Below are 23,242 nucleotides of genomic sequence, written 5' to 3'. Positions count from 1 at the left end.
TTTTAGTTTGAAAGTATAAAAAGGTCCTGGGTACAGTGGTGTGACTTGGTCAGGCCACTGGCTATGGGAGATAGCTGGTGCATGCCCCAGATTATTCTTGAAAAGAGTTCACACAGTATCTCAAAAAACACTTTATTGAGTTTCTACTATATGTCCCAGTTGCTTCACATTCCTAATTTTGTCAAATCATTACCATCTCTATTTGATCAGCTGTTACCCTCTATCCTGGATTCTCAGAGTCACTTTTATAAAGTAACTTTTCAGAATCAGTCTGTCTTACATCTAATGTGCATGTGTAATATAATGTTTCTTCTTTTTTTTTTAAAAAAAAAAAAAAAAAAGGTAACACCTCTATAATGACCGTTAGTATCCTGGGGCTTCCTAGAATAAAAGAAATTTATACTGATCTCATCTGATGTAGGAAGACACTGTAGTTTACAAAGTAGCTGCAGTTGTCTGCCAGTGTTGAGTAGTAGGCTGGGCTCAGAAGGCTGCCCAGCGGTTGTAACCCGTTCTCCTCCTCCTCCCCTTAGAGTTTTGTGCAGAGGCCAGCGAGGCCTTGTGGGTTCTATGCTTGTTTCCATGAGTTACCCAGCTTGTGGGACCATTTATCCCTTTCTCTCCCCACCCCCAGCGCTCTCCTAAGCAGTCCTTGACAGCCAGCAAGACTTGAGCCCAGTGACTTTGGGAACTCTCTGAAGTTTTCTAAATCATCAACAGCAGGAACTGTAAGCTCTAAGAAAATGTCAACAGGGAGAAAAGTGCACAAGTTTCAATAGCAGAGGGAGACATTAATCCTAACACAAATCAATTACTGCATGGACTTTGCATGTGATTACTCTACCATTAGCGATGCTATTTGTAATCACACCAGCTTCCTAGACTTTTGCAAAAATATTATCTGTAATATATCCTCCTTTGAACCTTTCTAACCCCATTCAAGGCAGTGCTCAGGACACTTTTTCACACCAGTGACCTCACAGACCCTCTTGCCACAGAGCAGAGCTCAGAGTTAGTTCAGAGCATGTTGGGGACAGCAAGGTCCTAGCATCATTGTGGCCTAGTGTTGCTAGTGTGTTGTGACTGGAGCCAGGGAAAAGAAGAGAGAACATGTCTACGTGTCTCACTTCCATGTCCTCTTTTGAAAACCAAGACACTTATTTTTCATAATACAAAATCCTGCCCAACTCTGAAAGCATTAGAATTCCTAGACTATGACTGAGTATTAGTGTGTGTCTGCTTTAAATGTCAAGAGAGTCTTTAATAATAACATGGGAGGAATGTTAAGATGGTGTCAGCACAATAAAAGTAAGGAAATGCTTTGATTGGGATGAAATGAGCTATAGGTTGCCCACCACCTCAGTGCTGTAGTTGATGGTAAAGAAATCTTCACACGTGTTTAGTGGTGCTGAGTTTGGAAGGCATGAGGATTACCATAGGTTAATAAAGCGAGAAAAGAATAACTGTTTGGTAAATGCTCAGTTCAGTAGAAGAATGAGTTGCACTCCTCATTGTAACTACTGCTTTGTATAATTTTCTTCTGATCATACCCACTTTTGGAGACCAGCATAGCTGATTTTACTCTTAAGTAACTGCATACACTCTGTCTAAATTAGGTTAACTTGTTTGGATAATCACTGTATATAAAGCTCTCGAGGAAGCCTATAAAGCCACTGCTTCAGGCATAATCAGTTAATGACAGAGTAGTGTCTCCTCAGAGCAGTGTCCAGGTGTCTTTCACTTGGACACTTGGACTCTATTATTACTATTTCTTTTTTACATATTTGGCACAGGATCTCACCATGCAGCTCGGACTTGTAGCAGTCCTCCTGTTTTCAGCCTCCCCAACGCTGGGATTATAGGCTTGGAACATCTGGTCCTGGTTGCTGGTTCACTGAGCCCAAGGGCAGGGTCGGCATGGCATATGGTGCCAGGGATGAACCCCAGTCCCTGCGCTTGCCTAAGCAGTTGCTTAGTCTGTTGAGCTATTTTGCTGGCCCTTGGACTCTAATATTAAAAACACCTGCTTCTAGATCCTTCCTGTGGAGAGCTGCTGAACAGATCCAAGTGAGTCTTCAGCTTAGTGGAGGTCATCATGACACCAGAATTATCCAGACTTTCCCATTACTAACATTAGCCCTGTTAAAACCACATCCCCTGGCTCCTACCCCAAGGCCCTGCCTCAGTAGGTCCACGTGGGGTGAGGGGCCAAGACAAAGTCCGTGCTTCTTAGTTACTATACCAGGCAATCCTTATAATCATGTAGTGTGGGAAAACATCATACAAGAAATGTCCCAGTCTTTGCCCCTTCCTCAGCTCCATGACCTAAGAAACATTAATCTTAGGATCCTCAGTTTTCTCAGCAATAAAACATGAGCTTAGTGCTTGGGACTTGAAATAGCTACAGTAGTCTTCAGCAGAAAGAAAGCTTGGTCCATCTTTGTATGCACTCTTAATAATTGTAGCATTTTTCATGCAAAACTTTTTATGTATTTCTGCAGCGTTCTGTTTTTCATGAGGGAGAATTGGCCAGATTGGCCTTAAAATGCTTAGTCCTTCTGACAAACTTGTAAAATGAAGACAAACTTGTAAAATGAAGGTGTTAAATGAACCTAAAACCATGTTCCCTTTTCTCTGCTAAAAGAATGAGTTTAATCTCCATAGTTTCTGTCTCTGACACTGTTAGATGGAACTCCTAGCCTTTGGCAGTCATCATGGGTCTGGAGCAATACGCAAGACCCCGTCTTCGAAAGCCCAGCCAGTCTTAAAATCTAATTTGGGGACATGGCTAATAAAAGAGGGGATGACCTGTACCAGCCAAAGAAGAGAAAGCATTTTCCTAGAGTGAAAAGAAGAAACAGTCAGAACCAAAGAGATAAATCTATAAAAATCAGCCTTGGTCTTTCCTGTGTTTTCTGTTCAGTTTGCTTCTTGCAAGTAGGAAATTATTTCTCTTCCTAGTTACCCCAACTGCAGACTCCACTGAATCCCTGTAATGTTAGTCCACATTCTAAACATTCACACAACCAGTCTAGACTATATTGACTATACATCTCTTTAAAAGAGAAAGTAAATATTTTTTTAGCATCAATGAAGCACCGGTCACTGTGTTGGGCCTGGTCTGTGCCTAGCTCATCTTCAGGACAAGCCTTAAGAGCTCAGAGATGATCACTCCATAATTAGAAGGACAGTGAAGAGCTATCGCAATATTTGGATCACCTGGCCAGAATTCGAATTCAGCACAGTGCAAGTACTGGGCGCACATTCTTCACCATCTCTGTTCAGCTGTGCTTTGAGAGAACCAGCACACAGACTCTTTAGTTAAATTCAGTAACCTCTGCACCCACAGCCCCCATTGTGTAGCCCACTGTTAGCTCCTGTTTGGCACAGACTCATTCCATGCCCTCTCTAGAAGCTTTTCTCTTTTGATATTGCAACATCTTTTGAAAAACTGAAATTTGCCAACCAAATTGTTGGTTGATCTTTGGAGTGTATTGCTCAACTACTTTTTGTTTGCTCTTAATGGGATGTACAGTTTAAGAGGGCACACTGGAATATGTTTGCCAACTGAGCTATAGCCCAGCCCCAAAACATACATGTCATTTATATTATTTTTTGTTTATTTGTTTGTGTTGCCGGGAATTGAACCTAGGACTTTATGGATGCCAGGCAAGTGCTTCACCACCTGAGCTGCAGCCGCCCCTACGCTTACTGATAGAATGCACATGTGTTCTCATGTTGCAGCAATGAAAGGGAGCTGGAGAAGTTGTTGGGGATAGTGAGCTCATGGAGGGATGGCGTTAACAGGTAACAAAGAGCAGGGAAGCTTTCTGAAGGACCAGTGAGTGCTGTAGAGGCAAGAGAGCTAAGAAAGAAGGCAATATTTCAAAAGGTGTGTTTCTCCTTTTGCTTTGGAGAAAATGAACCTGGAATGTTTCTTTCTATAACTGTTAAAAAAAGAAAAAGAACTTATATCAGGGCTAAAGTTGATTATCAAAACCTCATCCAAAAATACATTACTTGTCAGTTTATACCAGCCAAACAACAAAATTTTTGCATCTGTATGGAACCTCAGTCTACTTCTACAAAGGCAGAGATCGGATGGTGGAGTGGATTCTCTGGGACGTTAGGGACTGAGGATGTAGCTCAGCAGCATAAGCTGAGCTGGAATGAGATACAGAGAAGGATCAAATACAGAGCTGGGAATTGGGGTTTTCCTCTTACTAGGCTTGGTCTCTGTAACTGCTGCACCAACAATGCTTGCCCCCAAATTAAGTCATAATTAATATTCAGCAGTCTCTTCAGTAAATAACACCTCTCTCCCTTTAATTTGTCGTGTTCAACAGGACAGGCTACTTCTTGCTTTTGAAAAGAGCAACCTGTATGCCTTAATTCCCTCCATGACAAGTTTAAAACTAAACTTTTTAAAATAAATATTTTAGTTTTAACATCAAAATCTTAGAGATCACTTAATGGAAAAATGAGTAACTGTAGAAGTGTCGTTCCCAACATTTCAATTGTTCTAATGGGGCCACTTTGGAAAACTGGATTCCTTTAGCATTCTGTGCTCAGAGAGCCTTTTACTTTGGCTGTTCAATAACTTAGCAAAGAACATCAAGTGGCTCCTAATGTGGTATCATTTTCATTTCCTGTTTGTTGAAAGATAAATGCTAACACTGTAAGGCTTTTTTCTTCTTAATTTATTTCTCCCTGAACCACAAGGGAATAAAAGAAAATTAAAAAAAAATCTAATGTGATATGGCTTGAGACTGAGTCATCTAGTCAGGACACGCTGAAAGCCTTTTCTCACCTCTCTTGGTCCCTTTCTCTTTTCTTCTGCCTTGCTCCAGTTCTTCAGTCCCTATCACCTCAGAAAATAACTTTGTTTTAAAAATCAAGCATGGTCAGTTTTGCGATATCTTTATACCTCCTAAATTTGCTTAAAGGATTTAAGGTAGATGGTGTGACATACAATAAGTCTCTCCCTAAAACAAATGTTCTGAAATAAAACTATATATTCATTCATTCTTGTGTTGTCTGTCTGTCTCATTAATCTCATCTGCATTTTTCTCTCAATCACATAGTTGCTCTGTTAAATGTATCTTTATCTTTTGTGGATGTATTTTCTACTTCTTTTACAAAAATCAGTGCATGTCATCTATGTCCAACTGTTCTCAGTTACCAAAATTATCATCATATTTAGTAGTGTGAATTAAATGTAAAAGGTATAACTATCCAATAAGTAGTGAATGCTTGCCGTGTACTTCCAATAGACTCATCTGTGACATCAGAAGATAATTTTATAAAGATATGTAAATTGTTAATATTAGGCTAGCACATAACATGTCCTTAAATACTGAATAAATGAATAAGCTTATTTTGTATTCATTTGAAGATAGGACCCCATCAGCCTTTCTAGCCCTGTTCCTTTCTTCCAGTGTCACCTGCCACCATTGTCTGAATCTGTACTTAACCATAAAGAGTTGAAGCTAATTTTGCACAGATGTGTCCATCTGTCTAGGAATTGTTCCACAACCACAACAGATAAATTTATGAGTTTTAGCTGCCTACCTCCTTTTCCTTTGGCTTCCTTGTGAATGAGGATGGTTAATAAGCATGATTCACATTTGTCTTTAGCTGTCCATGCTCCATGTGGCTTCTTGGTGCCAGCAGGTCTAGAATATCCCAGTTAAAGTCTAATGCATCTTGTGTTGAGAAACTTACAATGCTTCCTCCAGTTACTTGGGAGTTTGACAGTGGTCCTGTAGATTTCAGAAACAAGCAGTGAAAATGATTTTGTCATGTGCTGTGATGGCGTAGTTGTTTGGAATATGTCTAATATGGAGTAATCATTAAAACAGTCTTATATCTATTCAAAAAGGTAACAAAGCCTTTTCTTCCTACTAGCTTGCAAAAGACAAAGAGCGGCTGCAAGCCATGATGACCCATCTGCATGTGAAGTCCACAGAACCCAAAGCTGCCCCTCAGCCCGTAAGTAATGCTCCACCAAGTAGCAAAACTTACGGTCCTCATTCTATGTTTCCCGTGCCAGCATGGGGAGGAGAACAGTTCCATTGACTAATGTAAGTGTCAGAGGCCTTCAGTTCTATTAACTGTCGCAGTGAGCTAGGCGTTTGGGGACACATAGCGTGACCCATACATGATGCTCACCCATGAAATCTAAGGAAGCAGCTCTTCTTTGAAACAGAGTGGTATTAAACAGAGGTTCTAAAGTATTTTGTGGGAACCCTGTGGAAAAAGACAGTCATTCTCAAAAGCAGGAATGTGGAGAAGTTAACCAGACCATGATGACAGGAGAAAAAGGCATTTTGGCCTAGCAAGCTGAGAGACAGCATTGCAGGAGAAAAGGAGCAAGGATTGGTCTCGCTGAACTGTAACAGTCAAAAGACAGAGGAAGCCCACCAGTCGGACTGTGACAGGCTAAGTGAAGAGGACCAGCTAGTGGTTCTAAGGCTTTTGAAGTGAAAAATTACTCTTCCAGAGTTAGGATATCAAATATAGTACATTGAGATTACCTTCTACTTTTAGAGTGTCTCCATTTTCTTGCCTTATTTCCTTGCACTGAACTTTGAAATATGCCATCCCAGCATAGCCAGTTCATCCCAGAGCAGAAGAATGGTGTTGAGATCCTCAGTGCTGCCTGAGACCTCACGCCTTGTAATGAATTGATCCTGTTTGCCATTGCGTCTCTCATATGCTTCTGTTTCTAAAAATTTCTTAGTAGCTTAAACTGATTATTCAAAATGGAGACAGTGCTTTGCTCCTTGATTTTAAGATTTGTAAAATTTAAAGGTACACTGCTTTTATTTGATTTTGCTGGGAGTCACTGTGTGAAAATTAATTGAGCGTTGACAATCTATAGTTAGTACCAGCAATTTTAATCAATATGCAATGATGCAGCATAATAGCAAAGTATTGGTTTATCTGTTTTGACTGATTTTTTTCTATAAATAAAGCAAACACACACCCATATATGTATGATTTATGGTGATAGAAATAAAACGGAGTCAGACTATTAACCCAGCAAATATGGTAGCCTGCCAAGTTGCAGTTGGCAGACAAAATTAATGTCTGAAACAGAACACATTACTGAGATACAGGACATAAAATCATTAAACAGTTCGCGCATCCATTTTTACTAGGAAAGAGTCCTTAGTTTCCATGTATTTCACAGTAAATGGCTAAGATTGAAGGAGTAGGCTACCAAAAAGAAAGGAGAAATAAAAAGGGAGTTAGGTCTTCCCATATTGAGGAATCAATCAGTCATCAACTATGCTTTTCCTTCCAATCCTTTGAAGGAGGGTACGTGGCAGAACATGGATTCAGCAAACCCTACTGGTGAGACCTGAAATGAGTTGGCTGTCTTCTAAACAGGCATAGTCTGTCCCAACTGCTCTGAGAGCCTTGGGACTCTCCATGTCTTCAGATGGCTTTAGTCAAACTATTTTCCCCAGGATGAAGGCTTTGAACTTTTATACCTAGGAGTGAGGGAGAAGATGAGATTATCTCCTGTCCTCCATGGATAAAGAGCAACAGTGATAGGACCACGGCTGGCCTGAGCACTTAGTAATAGACTTATTTTAGATCGTGGTGCTCCTCAGTAAGAGGAGAGCTATCTCTGAAAAAGTGGAGCAATAGTCCCCACGGGTGACCAGCTAGCAGGAGGCCTGGGTGTTAGTTGGCAGGGCCACACCACGCTGCAAGAAGACCGTCACCAAATGTCCATGTGGATCAGGGCTAAGCAACCAGTAAACAGGAAAAGCAGCTGGGGAGAAATGAGCAGGGAAGGAAGGTTTGTCTTGATTAGTATAAAAAAATGTTTTACATTCTAGAAAATTATAACTTTGAAGGGGACCTCCTACTAAATTTATTTTTAACTGCTCTATTGAAAATTCTCTTCCACTAGTCAACATTATCTCTTAGTAGCTCAGCACAGTATTTCTTTATTAAAAGAAATAGGCACGAATATTTTTGACTGAAAAATTAATAGCTTTTGAATTCATACACAGCAGGTTTTCTTTTGCAAAGAAGTCCAATATCGCTGCACAGCACTTCTATAACCATTTATTTAGAGTCCAAGTCAAACCTTTGACAGCTAGAGCAGCGCTACAAGCCAATATAAAGAACTCCAAGATGTAAACCAACAATAGGCCGTCTGTGTGAGGTTTGCCATTGTCAAATACATAGATTGTTTGGATTAGTTTATGTAAATGTACTGTTGTATTACCCTTTGAAAAAAAAGATCACATTTGTGTATGAAAAGTGGTTCCCTTCACAGGCAGCATTATAAATTCCTTATCCTTTAACTTACATGTAAGAAGTAAAAATTGGTGCCTGACAAGCAGATATTGTGTGACACTCTGTTGTTGGAATGAACCTGCCTTCTTTTCATTTATTGGAAAATAGAAAATTTTATTATAGATACCATCTTATAAATCAAGAATTATTAAAATTTGTATAGGTGAGGCATTGGAAAATTAATTATAAAAGATAGACATGTAATGTTTTTCATAAATTTTTGCTTCCTTGCCAAAAAAAGGAAAAAAAAAAAAAGAAGAGAGAAAGAAAAGGCACACATGAACTGCCAATGCTTGGTGCTTTCAACTTTAGGGACCCAGAGCTATCTGGTGACTGATCCTAATGTACAAAATATTTACTACAGCCTGAAATTAATTTATCCCACCCTGGCTGATAGAATACCTCATGTATGTTTGCATCAATATCCTTCTAGAGTCTGACTTGAAACAAGCAGTCACTGAGATTCAAATCTAACCATAGATGGGGACTTTCATATTATAACCATTCTAGTAAGTTTATGAAGTTGTTTCCTTTTTCCATTTCTGTTTAAGAGGAACTTTGTGTTTATTTAAAAATTCTTAGTCACTAAGTGATAAAACGCTCTGCTGTAAATGTTGCCCTTCACTAAATACCATTTGGTTAGTAAGTGTCATTTGTTGTAGCCAGTTGTCCAACTCATCCCCACTTCACTGCATCAGAGAGGCTGCCAGCATGTTCTTGGATTGTTCTTCAGTCAGCTCCAAGATGTATTTTTTGGGTCCCATTGTGGAGTTCATCTCTACAGCTAGATAGATTGAAAGATGTGCTTATCTCAGTACAGTGCCCCAGGTCATAGGTGCTGAGCTGAGCTTAGCTTGTTGCACACAGGAGAGAAGCATGGGTCCCTCAAGCCCCTTCAGTAACCTGTCTTCTGCTGCCATCCTGTATGAAGAACCTCAGAATTAAAGCCAGGTCTCAAAGTGTAGGTTATTTCAGTGGCAGCTTGGTTCATGAGCTCTCAGGTTTGCAAACAGTTTGATTCACAAATGTTTTGTTCTATGTTTGCAAACTGTGCATCAGGAGATGAACACTATGGTGGTCATCTTTCCCACACAAACATGAACACAGCCATCTTCTTCACAATCATGGAATGAATTAAATTCATGAACCAAAGTACCATTATAGCCTGTCCACAGTATTTATTGGGCACGTAGTATACTGAGCAGTGAGTTGTCAGATGAGAAAGGCTTGACCTTGCCAGTGAGGTGTTTGGTGTCTTGTGAAGGAAGCTAACAAATAACTACTTTTACACACTGTCAAGGCCTGGATTGTGCTGTGTGTGAGTAGGGTCAGTGAACTGGCAAACAGGGTTAGCAAGGACTTCTTTGGAAAAGTGATGTCTCTGCTGCGATCCAGAAGGTGAATAGGAAGACATGGTAAGAAACGAGCTTCCTAGATCTCTCTTGTGATGAGCAGTGGGTGCTCATGTCTTTGAGTCTCTGAGGATGGGAGCTGGAAAGAAAAGAGGAGAATGAGAGTTAGTGTGGAGGAAGGAAAGGAACAGCCAACATCACGTCACCTGAGGGAAACTCTTCTTAATGTTGTTAAGGCTGAACCCTGCATGGAAATACCACAGGGCAGCTGTTAAGTTCTAGCATTTGGGTGCCTTGGCTTAGGTTTAGAGTGGCCAACTTGGCATGCTTTGAAAGGTTCTTTCCTTTTGATGGTAAAAGAAGCAAAGAAAAAACACAAAATAATAATGAAAACGACTGAAATTTTTTCTCAACAGCAGTAAGAGTATCAGAGTAGTTAGCTCTGCTCATAGTGTGCTGCTTGGAGGCTACTGTTGTCCATGCTTACCCCAAGGTGGAGCTGCTAAGAAGGTATTTCCTGGGAGGAAGAGGCAAAACTCATAGACAACACAAGAAACATATCTGTTAGGACTTTATTAAGTTGTTAAAGATTGCTATAAAAGCGTGTTCACTATCATGATGTCAGGAGAGCACTGTAAAGCTTGTTTTATAATGCATGAGAACATGGGAGATTTGCTGGGCTTTAGGGTATTCCTGCACATCAGAGAACCATTCTTCACCCCTAGAGAAACCACACTGTTTCAGATTTAGTGTAGGTAGTAGAGCTTTCTTTATTAAAATACCATAAAGCACTTTTGGAATGAAATGCAATAGTTAGATTTTCATTTTTACACATTATCTGGTACTCTAACCTTGGCAATAAGAAATGCTTTGAAAGGACTTCTAGAAAAACACTGTGTGCCCCCCCTTTGCAAAAAGGGCCAGTTTACTCTTCTAGCAGTGGCTAACAGTGTAGGCTGCTGGGGTCTTGCTGTAGAGTTGGGGAAATAACAACTGGATATAAAAAAGGATGCTTAAGTGCAGCACACGGAGGGTGTGTTGTGGACTGTTTTTTGTGAAGTCACTCCTCCCTCAACTCAGGTTTTATTGTTTCTGGTATCAGTATGGCTTTATCTTGTTTAGTGCTGCCTTTTGAGCATCCCATATCCCAGCCAGGCTAAGGCAGGGAAGGAAAGCCAGAGCTTCCAACAGGGCCTCCAGCTGCCACCTGCTGTGCTGCCTTCCCCAAGGTCCAACACCACGGTCATCTCTGGATTCAGTTATTCAAGCCCAGAAATGCAGCTGCTGGGCACTCTGTGATTCTGCTGGACCTGAGCAGACATGAGTGGCTTGGGCCGGTAAAATTCATAGCAGAAAAACCAGTTCTGTGAGCCTGAAAGTCCCTACTGTGCAGCCCTGGCTTTAGTGTTTTGGTTTCAGGTTTGTCTTTTGTTCTCATAATCTGTTTTCATGTGAGGCAAGAGCACAAACAAAAACAAAAAACTGGTTCTTATGGGAATACTCACAACAAGGCTGTTTCTGTCTGGGGTTTACATCAGCCATTTGTTTATTTTTTTAAATGTGAGTGACTCATCTACATTGGAGAGGAGGTTGTTGTTGAAAAACTGCAGATTAATTTTTTAAGAACAGGACTGAGTACAATATTGGATAGTTGATAGGGTTGGGATCATTTTGATGGCAAAGTGTCCAGGAGATACCCTCTATAACTAAATGGAAGAAAAAACAGTCCTTAAGAGCATTTTTTAAAACCATACAGCAATATTAAGTGACACAAGATTTTAACTTTTGGCCAGAGTTTCAAAGAGATTATCTTTGCCGAAATCACCACATGATGGAAACTTGCCATGTAGAAAATAATCAGAGTTACCAACTTTTCTAAACATAGCAACTTCTTTTTAAATAGAAAATGAACACAATAAGAAAAATAGGCTTTCCATCAGGAAAAGAAACCCTCCCTGTCCAATCCTTTCCTGCTCCATGCCCCGGAAAAAAATTATCTTTTTTAAAACCTTAACTACAATCAGAAACGTGAAACACAGGTGCTTTCATTTCTAATTGATGATGATAATAAGATTTAATAGTTTACAATTAAGATGAATATTTCAAGATTACAGCAGAACCCACATTGTTCCTGACTTGCCCTTCTGCTGTCTTGTGGTTAATTTTCTTTGTGGTCCGCTTTTCTCCGAGGGCCCTTAAGTGAAAGAGTTGGGTTGGTTTGAGCAGAGCCTGTTTGGAATGCTTCCTCTTCAGCCTCCGTCTTCTCTCTCCCTTGCCATGACGGTTTCTGCCCCTGACAAGCATGTGATCATCAGACAAAAGTTTAAAAGTTAGGAAACTTCTACAACAGCTGACAAGGTTGACATTTCATTAACTTGTTGGTTCAGCCTTCAAATATTCTTGCGTGGCAAAGCACTGTCTATTTGGAGTTTACAGCTTTTTGTTCTTCCTTCCCTCACAGGCTATAGTCATGTTTAATTTGGAATCTGGGCTCCTTTGGCAAATTAGCAATTAGAACAATTTTGTGGGAATATGTATATGTGTCATTAGTTTTCCTGCAAATTAATAGCAAGGGCAGAGGTCAGGCAGAAATTTTCCACTTGACTGCAACTCCTCTATGGAGACTTGGCACTTGCTTTTGGAATGGCCACAGCTGCTCTCAGCCACCCTCTTCCTCTAGGAACTGTCTTCTAATTAGTTTACCTCATAGCCATCATTACAAATATTACTGCCTCTCCTCCTTGAAATAAAATTACTGTTTCTACAAAATATTCCAGTGACATCTTGCACCACTGCACATTGATGGTGGGGTCACTCGGATGCAGCATTTAATCATTAGATCACCTCCATCCGCGTCTCCTAATTAGAGTCCTTACAATACATTTTTATCTGGTAATTAGCTGAGATTCGCTGCTTCCTCTGTGGCTTATTAGAGACAGCCTAGCAGTGGGTGCGAATCGCGGTGTCATTTGTCAAGGCTGGTAAACCCTCTCTGCTCTCTCCTGGCACTGTTTATTTCTCCTTGCCACCTATATTCAGATACACCCAGAAAATTTGGCCTGTGTCTCTTTCTTCATGGATTTTGCTAACCTGGATGGATTTTATTTTTTCTTTGTCAGCTGCGCTGGTAGAAATGATCCAAGTATTAAAACCTTGCAGAGGCTTCAAGGATCAAATTATTTTTGCATTTGATGACTTGTCAGTGGAACTGATCTATTCTTAGGCGTGAGCAGCCAGAGAGAGGGGCTTGCACTTGCTGAAGGTTTACATGAGTGTTGATTTGTGACCGCTAAAGTAGAGCTCAGTTGGACGTGGTGATCTTCGCCACAAAACTGAAAATGAATATGTGTCCCTAAAATATCTTAAGGACATTTGTGTTCATAACTTTTGTTATGTTTTAAAGAAAGTCATGATCTGTTTTTACGGTAATAGTCTTCAGCTAAAAACAGAAGCCGAGAAGTAGACTCTTTCCCTAGAATTGTATGGTGTGTGGGAACGCTTACCTTAGGCCAGTGTGTGCTTTCCAATGGTGAGCACTCAGGACAGGAGCTGTGCACTTATTCCTGTTTTCTGCATCAGAGGACTAGCCACATTATGGCTCTCAGGACTGTTATTGAATGCCATTTATAGGCAGGCATGAAAGCTACACATTGAGTCTTTTCCAAAGTGACCATAAGAAAAAAGTAAAACTGGTGGGGGTTTTTTTTCCCATTAACTAGGAATAAAGAGATTATACTGTGTCTAGGACCCTTTGAATAGGTGGGTTGAGTTTTGGTGCTCTTTAGAAATGTGGACAAGCCTCAGTTTCCTTCTCTGTCAAATATGAGGAACATTAGTGGTGAAGTTGTGTTAATCATTGAAACCATACAGAGGCAGGTGTTCTAAAACATTTTTGTAAAAGCTTTCTATGTGTTTTCTGAAGTGCCCTGAAATACTCTCTGACTCAGCAGCATCTGAATTCTAAGAGCTGTGCATTTATGAGCTTTGTGCACTAATTTCCTTGACCCTCTGCTCCAGCAGATGCTGATACATACTGTTCTTGGACCTGATCAGCCATTTAGGCCTGAGGCGAGGAAGGGTCAGCCCCAACCTTGCTCCATTGACCTGTCAGCTCTGCCCTGTCCCCAGGCTGCTGCTCTAAACTGTTAGTACTTGGTTTGCAAGTGTTGCTCGCCAGGTCGGGTTTCTAGTGGGGTAGAGATGGCTGCTCACCATCTTCCCAGCTTGCTGGGCAGTGGAGACAGTGCTAAGTGATACACCATTTCTGTGACTTCTTGAGCTCTCGGGCCAGGGGATCTGTGGTTTGCTGAGTCAACCTTTCAAGCTGAGACTAGAACGCTCGCAACTAAATATGCAGGCCCAGCATTTGGCTCAGGTTTGCATTTTTCTTAAGCCGTAGGGGATCTTTCTTTTCATCCCTTGGAACCCCCCTAACATAACAGACAGAGAGGATTCTCATGGCCTTTCTCATTACTGGAGTATAAGAGTTGTGTATTCTCAATATTCCAGAACTTTCTTTTATTGTGTGCTTTTATTAGGATCTCATACGATACTCCTTTTTAATACCTTTCACAAGTAATGCCTTGTGTTTAGGATTGACTTTTAACTATGCTGAAAAAGACTTACCATATATGGTGAGTTGAAACCTGGTTTGAGAAAGTGTTACCAAGATGCTTTACATGGATCCCTTAGATTGAGGAAAGGCTCTGTTTCTGAGCAATTTTCTAAAATGGTAATAAATATGCTAGAAACCATGAAGTTTTCATTGCTGAACTTACACAATAGTAATTCAGTTCCAATAAATTTTGGAAAAGGATTGTCCCTCCTAGTATTTCTAAGAGTAGCACTATAAGATGAAGGTAAGACATACAGTAAATCAGAAAAGCTATTCATTTTCTTCTATGCTATTTCAAATAAATAATAATTCACTTCCTTACTCAAATCAGTAGATTATTTCATTTTCATGGAACCATTTGAAACTTGAAAGAAAAAATATCAACTGAAATCTTATAGTTCTGAATCTTTCATAGGCCATGTACTTTTTAAATTAATAGATACTAGTCCTTTATTTGATAGAGTTTAATAACCATTGCACATAAAGCTTTTAAAGATTAGTGTCGGCCATTTGACAGAAATAAATGATGGTTTTCTGGCTGAGGGCCAGTCTTCAGTATGAGCCTAGGCCAGACATCTGCAGTGGGCCCCACATGCATGAAGGTTCATGATGGAGCTGAGGAGCCCATCCTCCTGCTGGCCAGCTTGGCAGCTCCTGGCCACATGGGGCCATTTAAATGTAAATCCATTAAAATTAAACAGAAACTAATTTTAGAAAAAGTGAATAAACACCACCGCTCAGCTGGGCTGGCGGTGGTGGAAAGTTCTTTTGAACAGCTCAGGTCTGTACCTTGATATCCCACGTGGTCTTCAGTCCAGCATCATTCCTCTCTGGTGCTGCTGAGGATTCTGAGGTTATGAAAGGGGTATATGATTAAAGAAATGTCTTGACCAAGGATTTCTCAGACTCACTCCACTGGATAATCCCTTTTAGCATCTGTAAACATCCATTTGGCAGTCTTTGGAAAATACCTATCTCATGGAAAAGAAAAGAGTGCAGAGCAAGAGACAGCTTACACCAAACCTAAGTGAATTGTTTATAAACTTGTCTGCTGAGAGAAATGATGCTAGCCAGGCATCCTGTGAACCATGCCTGCTGGATATGGGGTGCCTTCTTGGTCGCTTTGTTTCTCTGAAGGTCTTTTAAGCCATGTTCTTTTCCTCACAGCTCAATCTGGTATCAAGCGTCACCCTCTCCAAGTCTGCATCGGAGGCTTCTCCACAGAGCTTACCTCATACTCCAACGACCCCCACTGCCCCCCTGACTCCTGTCACCCAGGGCCCCTCTGTCATCACCACCACCAGCATGCACACGGTGGGCCCCATCCGCAGGCGGTACTCAGACAAATACAACGTGCCCATTTCTTCAGGTAGCTGCTCCATTTTTGCCTCATGTAGAACTGTAACATGCAATTGTTGCACATCAGCCCTTTTTCAAAAACATGATAATTAATAGGACAATGATTCTTATTTAGCAGATATTGCGCAGAACCAAGAATTTTATAAGAACGCAGAAGTTAGACCACCATTTACATATGCATCTTTAATTAGGCAGGTAAGTAAATAACTATGTGAATTATAGCAAAAGGTATACTTGTACAAGGATATATTATATTGATGAAATAGATTTAAAATCGTTTAGTATGCAAGCATGCTAAAACCTTTTCTATAAGGTTTTCTAAAACTGCAATATATAACATAATTGCTTTTGATTAAGTATTACAATACGATGTGATTATTAGGAAATTCATTTCACACAACAGTGAAAATGAGCCTGTTTAAAGATGGCAAGTCAATTATCACAAGCTACAGTAATCTCTGATCCCTAGAATTAATCTGAGCTCTAAATAATTACTGAGCTTTAATCAGCTAGTGAAATGTTTTGCATTTCTCTTTGATTCTGCTTTATGAATGACTAATAAATTAATATTTCTGTACAGAAACAGAAATAAAAACTCAAAACAATTAGATAATTCCATTTTGAGTTTTGCTATTGAACTGTTAAATACAACCATTAATCTTAGATCATTTTATGAAATCTTTCTTAGGATTTAGCTCTGAATCATAGTTATTTTATATTTTTAAGAAACTGTATAATGATGATTCTGCTGAATCGGTCATAAATTATCTTCTGATTAAAAAAAAAAAATTATTTACAGGCCATTCTTGAATCACCAGAAAAGCAGCTAACACTAAATGAAATCTATAACTGGTTCACACGAATGTTTGCTTACTTCCGACGCAATGCAGCTACATGGAAGGTACGCTCTCTCAAGTCTCTCTTAACCTTGGATTTTGACTTTTATAAGGCAGAAGTAGTTGTTGATAAATCCCAGTTACCTGGCTATAAGAAAGTTTTGTTTGTATTGTTTCAGTACACCCAGTTACCCAGTTTATTTGATTGGGAAGCAAGTTCCATTGTGGTTGAGATGCTAAGAGGAAAAATGCCCATCATACTTGCAGCAGGTGTGTGGCTGGGCCAGCCAGGGGAGCTCTCTCTCCCCAACCAGAATCTGTAGAAAGAAGGTGATGGCACTTGCCCTCATGCTGAGGTTGTCCCATTGCTTGTGCAGAGCTCATTCTGTTGGGTGTTTAACCATACCCAACACTTGCGGAGAGGCAAAGGCAACCTGTTTTTTCACCATTAGCAACCCAGAGAAATTACCAAACTGAATTTTTACTCATTGGATAAAAGCGAATCAATCCAATTAGCAGAAAAAACTGTGCAATCCAGATACTAGTGCTGTAAATGGAAACTTTTTACAAGACAACACAGTGTTTTAGTCAAGGGATTGTCCCTCAGAGGTGTCATAGATAACCTAAGGAAGAAAAGTATTTCTAAGTCATGGAGCTGTATTATAATGCCATTTGGTATCAACCAGGTCAAATTCCATAGCTCCGTTAGATGTCCCCCAACAGTACTGGGGGTCATGTGATGTTGCTCATTCTCAGCTCAGCAGTTGGTTCTATTGTCTGTTTTTCTTGCTTGTAAAAGAGGGCACATGTACATAGGCATACGCATTTCTATTTTTTACTACCTGGAGTACTGATCCCTGCAGTTCAAAACATTTAGACACCTTTAATACAAATATTTTAGGATTTCCACATGTCATTAGTCCAAACATGATAGAGATTTATTATAGGATACAAGGAAAACTTACTTTAATTGAAATAAATTCCTTCCTTGCTAGTACTTAAATTTCATATGGGAGAAAAAAAAAAAGCATTTCCTCTATTATCTTTATGCTGAGCATTTTAAAAGAAAAGATAGCTAGGTATGGTGCCACACACCTGTAATGTAGCATTTTGGGAGGTGGAGGCAAGAGGATCAGAATTTTGAGCCCAGCTGGAACAATGTAGTAAGACCCTGCCTCAAAATAAAGAAAAGCTGGGCATGTAACTCAATACAAAGGCCCTAGACTCAGTGCTCAGTACTGCAGAGAAAAGAGAAGTAATGTAACCAGAGGTTTAAGTCATTGGCACAAGGCCCCTGAAGAAAATCTATGTTCACAATCTTACAACTTTCTTCACCTTGCCTTGGAGGATAAAATACACAGGCTCTTTAGCTACAGATGCCTTTAAAAATGTAGGAAACAGAAGAATAAAATAAACATTTTCTTCAGATTGTCTTTTATAAAAACCAAATGATCAAATTTAAAAATAATCACCAGTCAGAGCCAGCAAGATCACTCAGCAGACTAAAGCGCCTGCCAGGTTTGAACCCAGCACCACCTACCATGCCAGTCCTGCCCCCAGGGTTGGCCAGACTGGCCACAGAGTCCAGGTGCAGTGACACCTATACTCCCAGCGCTGGGGAGGCTGAAAACGGGAGGACCACTGTGAGTCTAAGCTGCGTAGTGAGCCCCTGTAACGACCAAACACATTAAAATAATAATAATAATCACCAGTTATGAATATAAATTTAATGTCAGCTTTTCAGATGCAACTTTCTTTTTTCAAAATTACAAAATGCAGGCAAAAGTGTCATCAATGTAAACAGCCCTACATGAGGTAATTAATGATTCATAAATACATATAATTTTCTCTGTGTGTCCTTGCTGATACTGTGGCCTCAGACAAAAGATGCAATGCCCACTTTAAAATTATTAATGAGAAGATCCCACACATCTTTTTTGAAAGTTCTTGATTTTTAGTTACTTTCTACTAATATGAAGTCCTAAAGACAAAACTTACATTTTGGCCTTGCGTCTTATGATAATGTCATGGCTGTGTCATCCAACCAGGTGTGCATGAATGCTTTTATCATGCAGTAGCTTCATAACTCTTTGAGTTCTACAATGTAATATTTATTTTAAAACATCAATGTCCTTTACTCTGCACCTGTACCTCTTACATGTGTACATGCTCCCTGGATTCCCTTTCGCTTATATCTCCCCGATGGTGCTCAGGGAGATGATCTTTAGTGTCCTATGCCTTTGTGAAACTCATTTGCTTAGAAGCTAGGCCACAGTTTTAGACACAAAGAAGTTTACCCTACCAAGTAACAACTGTGCTGTCAAGTGTTTTTAAAGTTTTATTCTTAAGCAAACCTATCAAGATTTTTGTCAGTGAATGATGTCCTTTGTTAATGTCCTCAATATTGTGCACTTGGCCCAGTTACACTAACACTGTTGAAAAACTCTTTGGGAATCTATCCCATGGATTCTCCTTGTGAGCAGTTTATCACACCATGCAATAAAAGTTGTCTCATTATCTTCTAAATATTCCTTTGCAGAGAAAATGTTTAGCCTGAATCCTCATAGTCACCAATTATGATTGTCTAAAAATTGAAACACCTCTCAAGGTATTAAGATTTGCTGCCTTTATTAAATTCAGAGAGCAACTGCTATGGGTGATTGAAGGAAAGAGGTTCATGGTGCAGAGCCGCTGGGCAGCAGCAACATTATTGAAGTAGAACCAGGGCACACTGTGTGAGGTGCAGCGTATGCATTACCATCTCGTGCTCTCCATGCGACACTTGCTCTGTAGGAGGAGAACGTTTTAACTAAATCTTTTAATAATGTCCTCTGGGTCTGCATCAGTAAGTTCAGTGAGAAAGGACTAAAGCAAGCCATCCTTGGTTGTGGGCCCAGCCAAGGTTGTATGTTTTCCCCAAACTCAAGGAGAAGATGAAATATTGGAAGCTGGTCACTCCTGAACTGCGTGGCAAGCCCCATCTGTTTTAGTAGATTGTAAACCTGAAGAGTCTCGGCTTAGCAATGGCCAGAAATGACTTAGAACCATTTGTGTGCAAAAACCCTGAAATGCAGAAATGTATTCCTTTTACGTTAAGGGTCTTGCTCATGTATTCCTTGGCATTCGTTCAGTTAGTCAAGCTGCTCCTCTGTAGTGTGTGCCAGCTTTCACATATACTGTGGCAGTAAGAAAGAGCTGGATCATGGGTACTGATCCCCTGGGGTCATTTCACCCTGGGTGCCATTGGCTGTACAAGGTGACACTTTCAGTGGTAAAATCCTGTTTAGAATTCTCCCTAATAAAACCCATGTGCATTTTTTAAAAGCAGATACTGCCACATTAATGAAGTCTTCGTTTTCCATGGTTTAATAATAAGCCACTCTTTTCTAAATAAGAGGTAAATGAGTCTCAAAAAACTACTTCCGTGTCATGTATTTTGAAGTCATAGTAACAGTATATTCAGAGGTGTATTATGGAACCTATTTCTGGGTTGCATTTATATTATTAATATATCTTCTGGTTAGATACTACCAAAGACTAGATTAGAGCACCAGAGTGCAATTAATTTGTACTTTTTAAAGATTTTTTTCATCAGAAAAGACACCCTCAACCACAACAATGTCCTCCATGGGGGTGGTAGCTCATGTTCTCGGGGATGGTTTTACAAATGTGGACTATTAGGCTGAATGTACTGCTGTTGTTGGAGTCTTTTCTTACAGAAAATGTAAATGTTTTCTCTTTTATACCTGCTGCAGAATGCAGTGCGTCATAATCTTAGTCTTCACAAGTGTTTTGTGCGAGTAGAAAACGTTAAAGGGGCAGTATGGACAGTGGATGAAGTAGAATTCCAAAAACGAAGGCCACAAAAGATCAGTGGGTACGTCCACCATGTTTGAACTTCTTAGCCTAGCTTGGATTGTGCTAACAAGTGTAACGTAGAGGCTTTGGCTGCTAGATGGTGTTAGACCAAAGAACTGGTTTCACATTGTCTCAGTTAAGGGAAGCAAAAAAGCATTTCATCCCTCCTGTTTTGTATACCCACCAGTCCCCTGCCCTGCTTGCTGGTCTTTGTTGCATCACATGCTAGTAGCTTTTAGGTGGCAATGCATATTAACCCTCACAAACCATTTGCTTATGCTTATTGCATTTTATTTTCTTTTTCCTGTTCCCTGTATTGGATGTCTGTTCTGCCCCCAACCCCCTCTCCTTTTGTTGCCACTTCATCTCCTTTGCTGCTGCTCCTATCCCAGGGTGCCATTCGCACCAACCTCTCACTGCATAAGTGCTTTATCAGAGTAGAGGATGAGTTTGGGTCCTTTTGGACAGTTGATGATGAAGAGTTTAAACGTGGCCGCCATATTCAACGAGGCCGTCCTCGCAAATACTGCCCCGATGAAAACTTTGACGAGCTTGTTGCACAGTAAGAGCCTTTACTTGCTTTTGTTTTATTTTTCTGCTGTTGCTTTGGCTTTGCATGGTTGACTCATCCCATGTAGTTTTACATTTCACCAAGTAGCAGTGCCACAGCTTTCTGCAACGAAACTAAATTGTGTGATTTGTACATGTATTTCTCTCGTTTCTCTTTGGAACACCAGTGCCTTGAATAATGCTTTTTTGGCGTCTTTAATGCAAATTATTGTGTTTTGGTTCAGCAGCTTGCAGGGACCCTATGACTCAATATCTTTTATGTGATCTATAATTCCTTCAAGTCAAAAGGAGATTTTTATGTAAAGTTAAAATATGTATGCATTGGGGTAATGTTATTTGTTCACTTAGTATAGTGTAGATATAATGAGATGAATAAAATGATCCAAGTGTGGGGTAAACTGATAATATCATGTATACAGTACTTCCTTAAAAGCCCATTGATGAATGTATAATTTCCTACTGGAAGCCATTCAGTATTTGTTGTATAAGTTGTTAGTTCTCGCTAGGCCTAGGATCTCTTACGTTGCTGTCTTGGCTTCCTGTGGTCCATTGATACAGAAATGGCACCATGTCACCTCATGCCTCTGATCTGCTCTACAAGACAGACCACAGCCTAGTCTCCTGGTGTGCTCATGTTCTGCTGCCCAGTATGTGTGCCTTGGAGAGCCTGGGGTCTAAGGAGGGTCTTCCCTCTCATTGCCAAGACCCCCTGTGGGCACATTGACTTCCCAGCCCAGTCTCCAGGCTCCTGTCTTCCTGTGGGAGATGGGCCGCTACTACAGGAGGGAGTCCCCAAGGTTCTTGTCACATAAGTCAGAACTGTACCCTCAGTTCTGTGGAACAGCGCAGTCTGTCCCAGCAGCGCTTACACAGACCAATCCTGTAAAAGAGAGAGGGATCAGGCATAACTGTCCTTTGGTTAGTGGGGAACGTTTCTAATTTGGAAGGCAACCAGGAAGCTTAAAGCGAAATTTAGCTAGGAGCTCATGGGTCGATTGCATTTAACTTTGAGTTTTTATCTTTTTTCTCACACAGTAACCCTTCCCTTATTAAAAACATGCAGAGCAGCCACGCCTACTGCACACCTCTCAATGCAGCTTTACAGGTAAGATTAATGGCCCTCCCGAATACACAGCAGAGGCACGTGTCTCCCTCACTCATTTCAAAATATATTAGCCTCGCTCTAATTAGATATTAAATTTTAATTCCGTTAAACTTTTTTCTTAAGTGCACAAAGCATCGTACTCCCTGGAGGCAAACACATCGGGCTGCTTCAGCATTAGCAGGATGCTTAGCATTTTGAATATTGTGGCAAAAAAATTAAAAGTTCACTTATTAATATTTATCAGCAGTATCATAATTTCCATCCTCTTATTTCAGAATTTCACTTGAGGCAAAAATACCACAAGTGTAATTACTCTAGCACAGCTATTAATGTGCTGGATGATAGGCCACTGCATCACATGACCTTCTATTGTTCACAGGTTTAAAGAGAAAGCGGAGCTTTGTGTTTCTCCCGCTTCTTTTAAAGTTCATTTTTGCATCTATTTTGGGGGGTTAGGTGGTCTGAGTTTGTCTCACTTGGGATAAGTAAACTATTATTATTTTAAACAGTAAAAGTCCTTTAAGAAAAATGTCTAGCTTTCCAGCAGGTCAATCAAGATTACATGATAATTGCATAGAATGTTTGTTTTCTATGGAGGAACCAAACACTTGTGACATCACCAGTGGTCCTGAGTGGGAGGGAATACACCCTTCTGAGCAGCGGGGAGGTGGCACCTAGCATGACCCTTTTACTTAGTGTACTTTTCGATTACCACATAGCCAAGGTACCTCTTCCATTGACAGAACAACTCCAGAGTGTCTGGGCATAGTGCTCAGGGTCCCTACAAGAGTTCACAGGGAGAAGTACCACGCTGGCCAGTTCTCTTGTTTGTTTTGTCACTATCCAGACTGTCCCAAGAGATAGGCCAGAAGAACCTTCGGAAGTTTTAAACGTAGAGCAGTCCAATACTAGTAATCCAGTGCCATTGCAGACTTGTATGCCATGCATCCCCCAGGGGCCAATGACAGCCGGACACTAGTTCTTAGATCCTGTGCTGGCATGTGCCCTTTTAAACCCATAAACATATTAAAAATTTCTTGGAATGAGAGCAGCAGTAGAGAAGCAAAAAAATGAAAAGACAATTGAGATACTTGGCCCTCTGGGAACGGAGGAAAGGAGGAGGTACTGACAGGAGCCTGGTTCTCACTGTTTAGTAAGCAAATATTTATTGAGCAACTACTCTGCCCTATGAAACCATTTTGCCTAATCTTGAGCAGCCTCTTAAGGC

At 40.4% G+C, this 23,242-nt stretch overlaps 1 protein-coding gene across 12 annotated transcripts in view; it reads left to right on the top strand.

The window, feature by feature from the left end:
• The window catches only part of Foxp1 (forkhead box P1), a 588,512-nt gene that overhangs the window by 555,523 nt on the left and 9,747 nt on the right, over positions 1-23,242 (top strand). For 10 of the 12 annotated variants that reach the window (XM_023713292.1, XM_023713291.1, XM_023713289.1 and 7 more), the window contains 6 exons: positions 5,908-5,991; positions 15,454-15,655; positions 15,761-15,840; positions 16,445-16,546; positions 20,237-20,358; positions 21,945-22,014. In XM_023713292.1, the coding sequence (XP_023569060.1) occupies positions 5,908-5,991; positions 15,454-15,655; positions 15,761-15,840; positions 16,445-16,546; positions 20,237-20,358; positions 21,945-22,014 (660 nt within the window). The remainder of the gene's footprint in view (positions 1-5,907; positions 5,992-15,453; positions 15,656-15,760; positions 15,841-16,444; positions 16,547-20,236; positions 20,359-21,944; positions 22,015-23,242) is intronic. The other 2 variants (XM_023713297.1, XM_004629500.3) reach the window with 1 other exon arrangement.

The sequence above is a fragment of the Octodon degus genome, unplaced genomic scaffold (assembly GCF_000260255.1).
Source record: "Octodon degus isolate 3935 unplaced genomic scaffold, OctDeg1.0 scaffold00030, whole genome shotgun sequence".
NCBI lineage: Eukaryota > Metazoa > Chordata > Mammalia > Rodentia > Octodontidae > Octodon > Octodon degus.
This window is presented reverse-complemented; position numbering and strand designations above follow the sequence as displayed.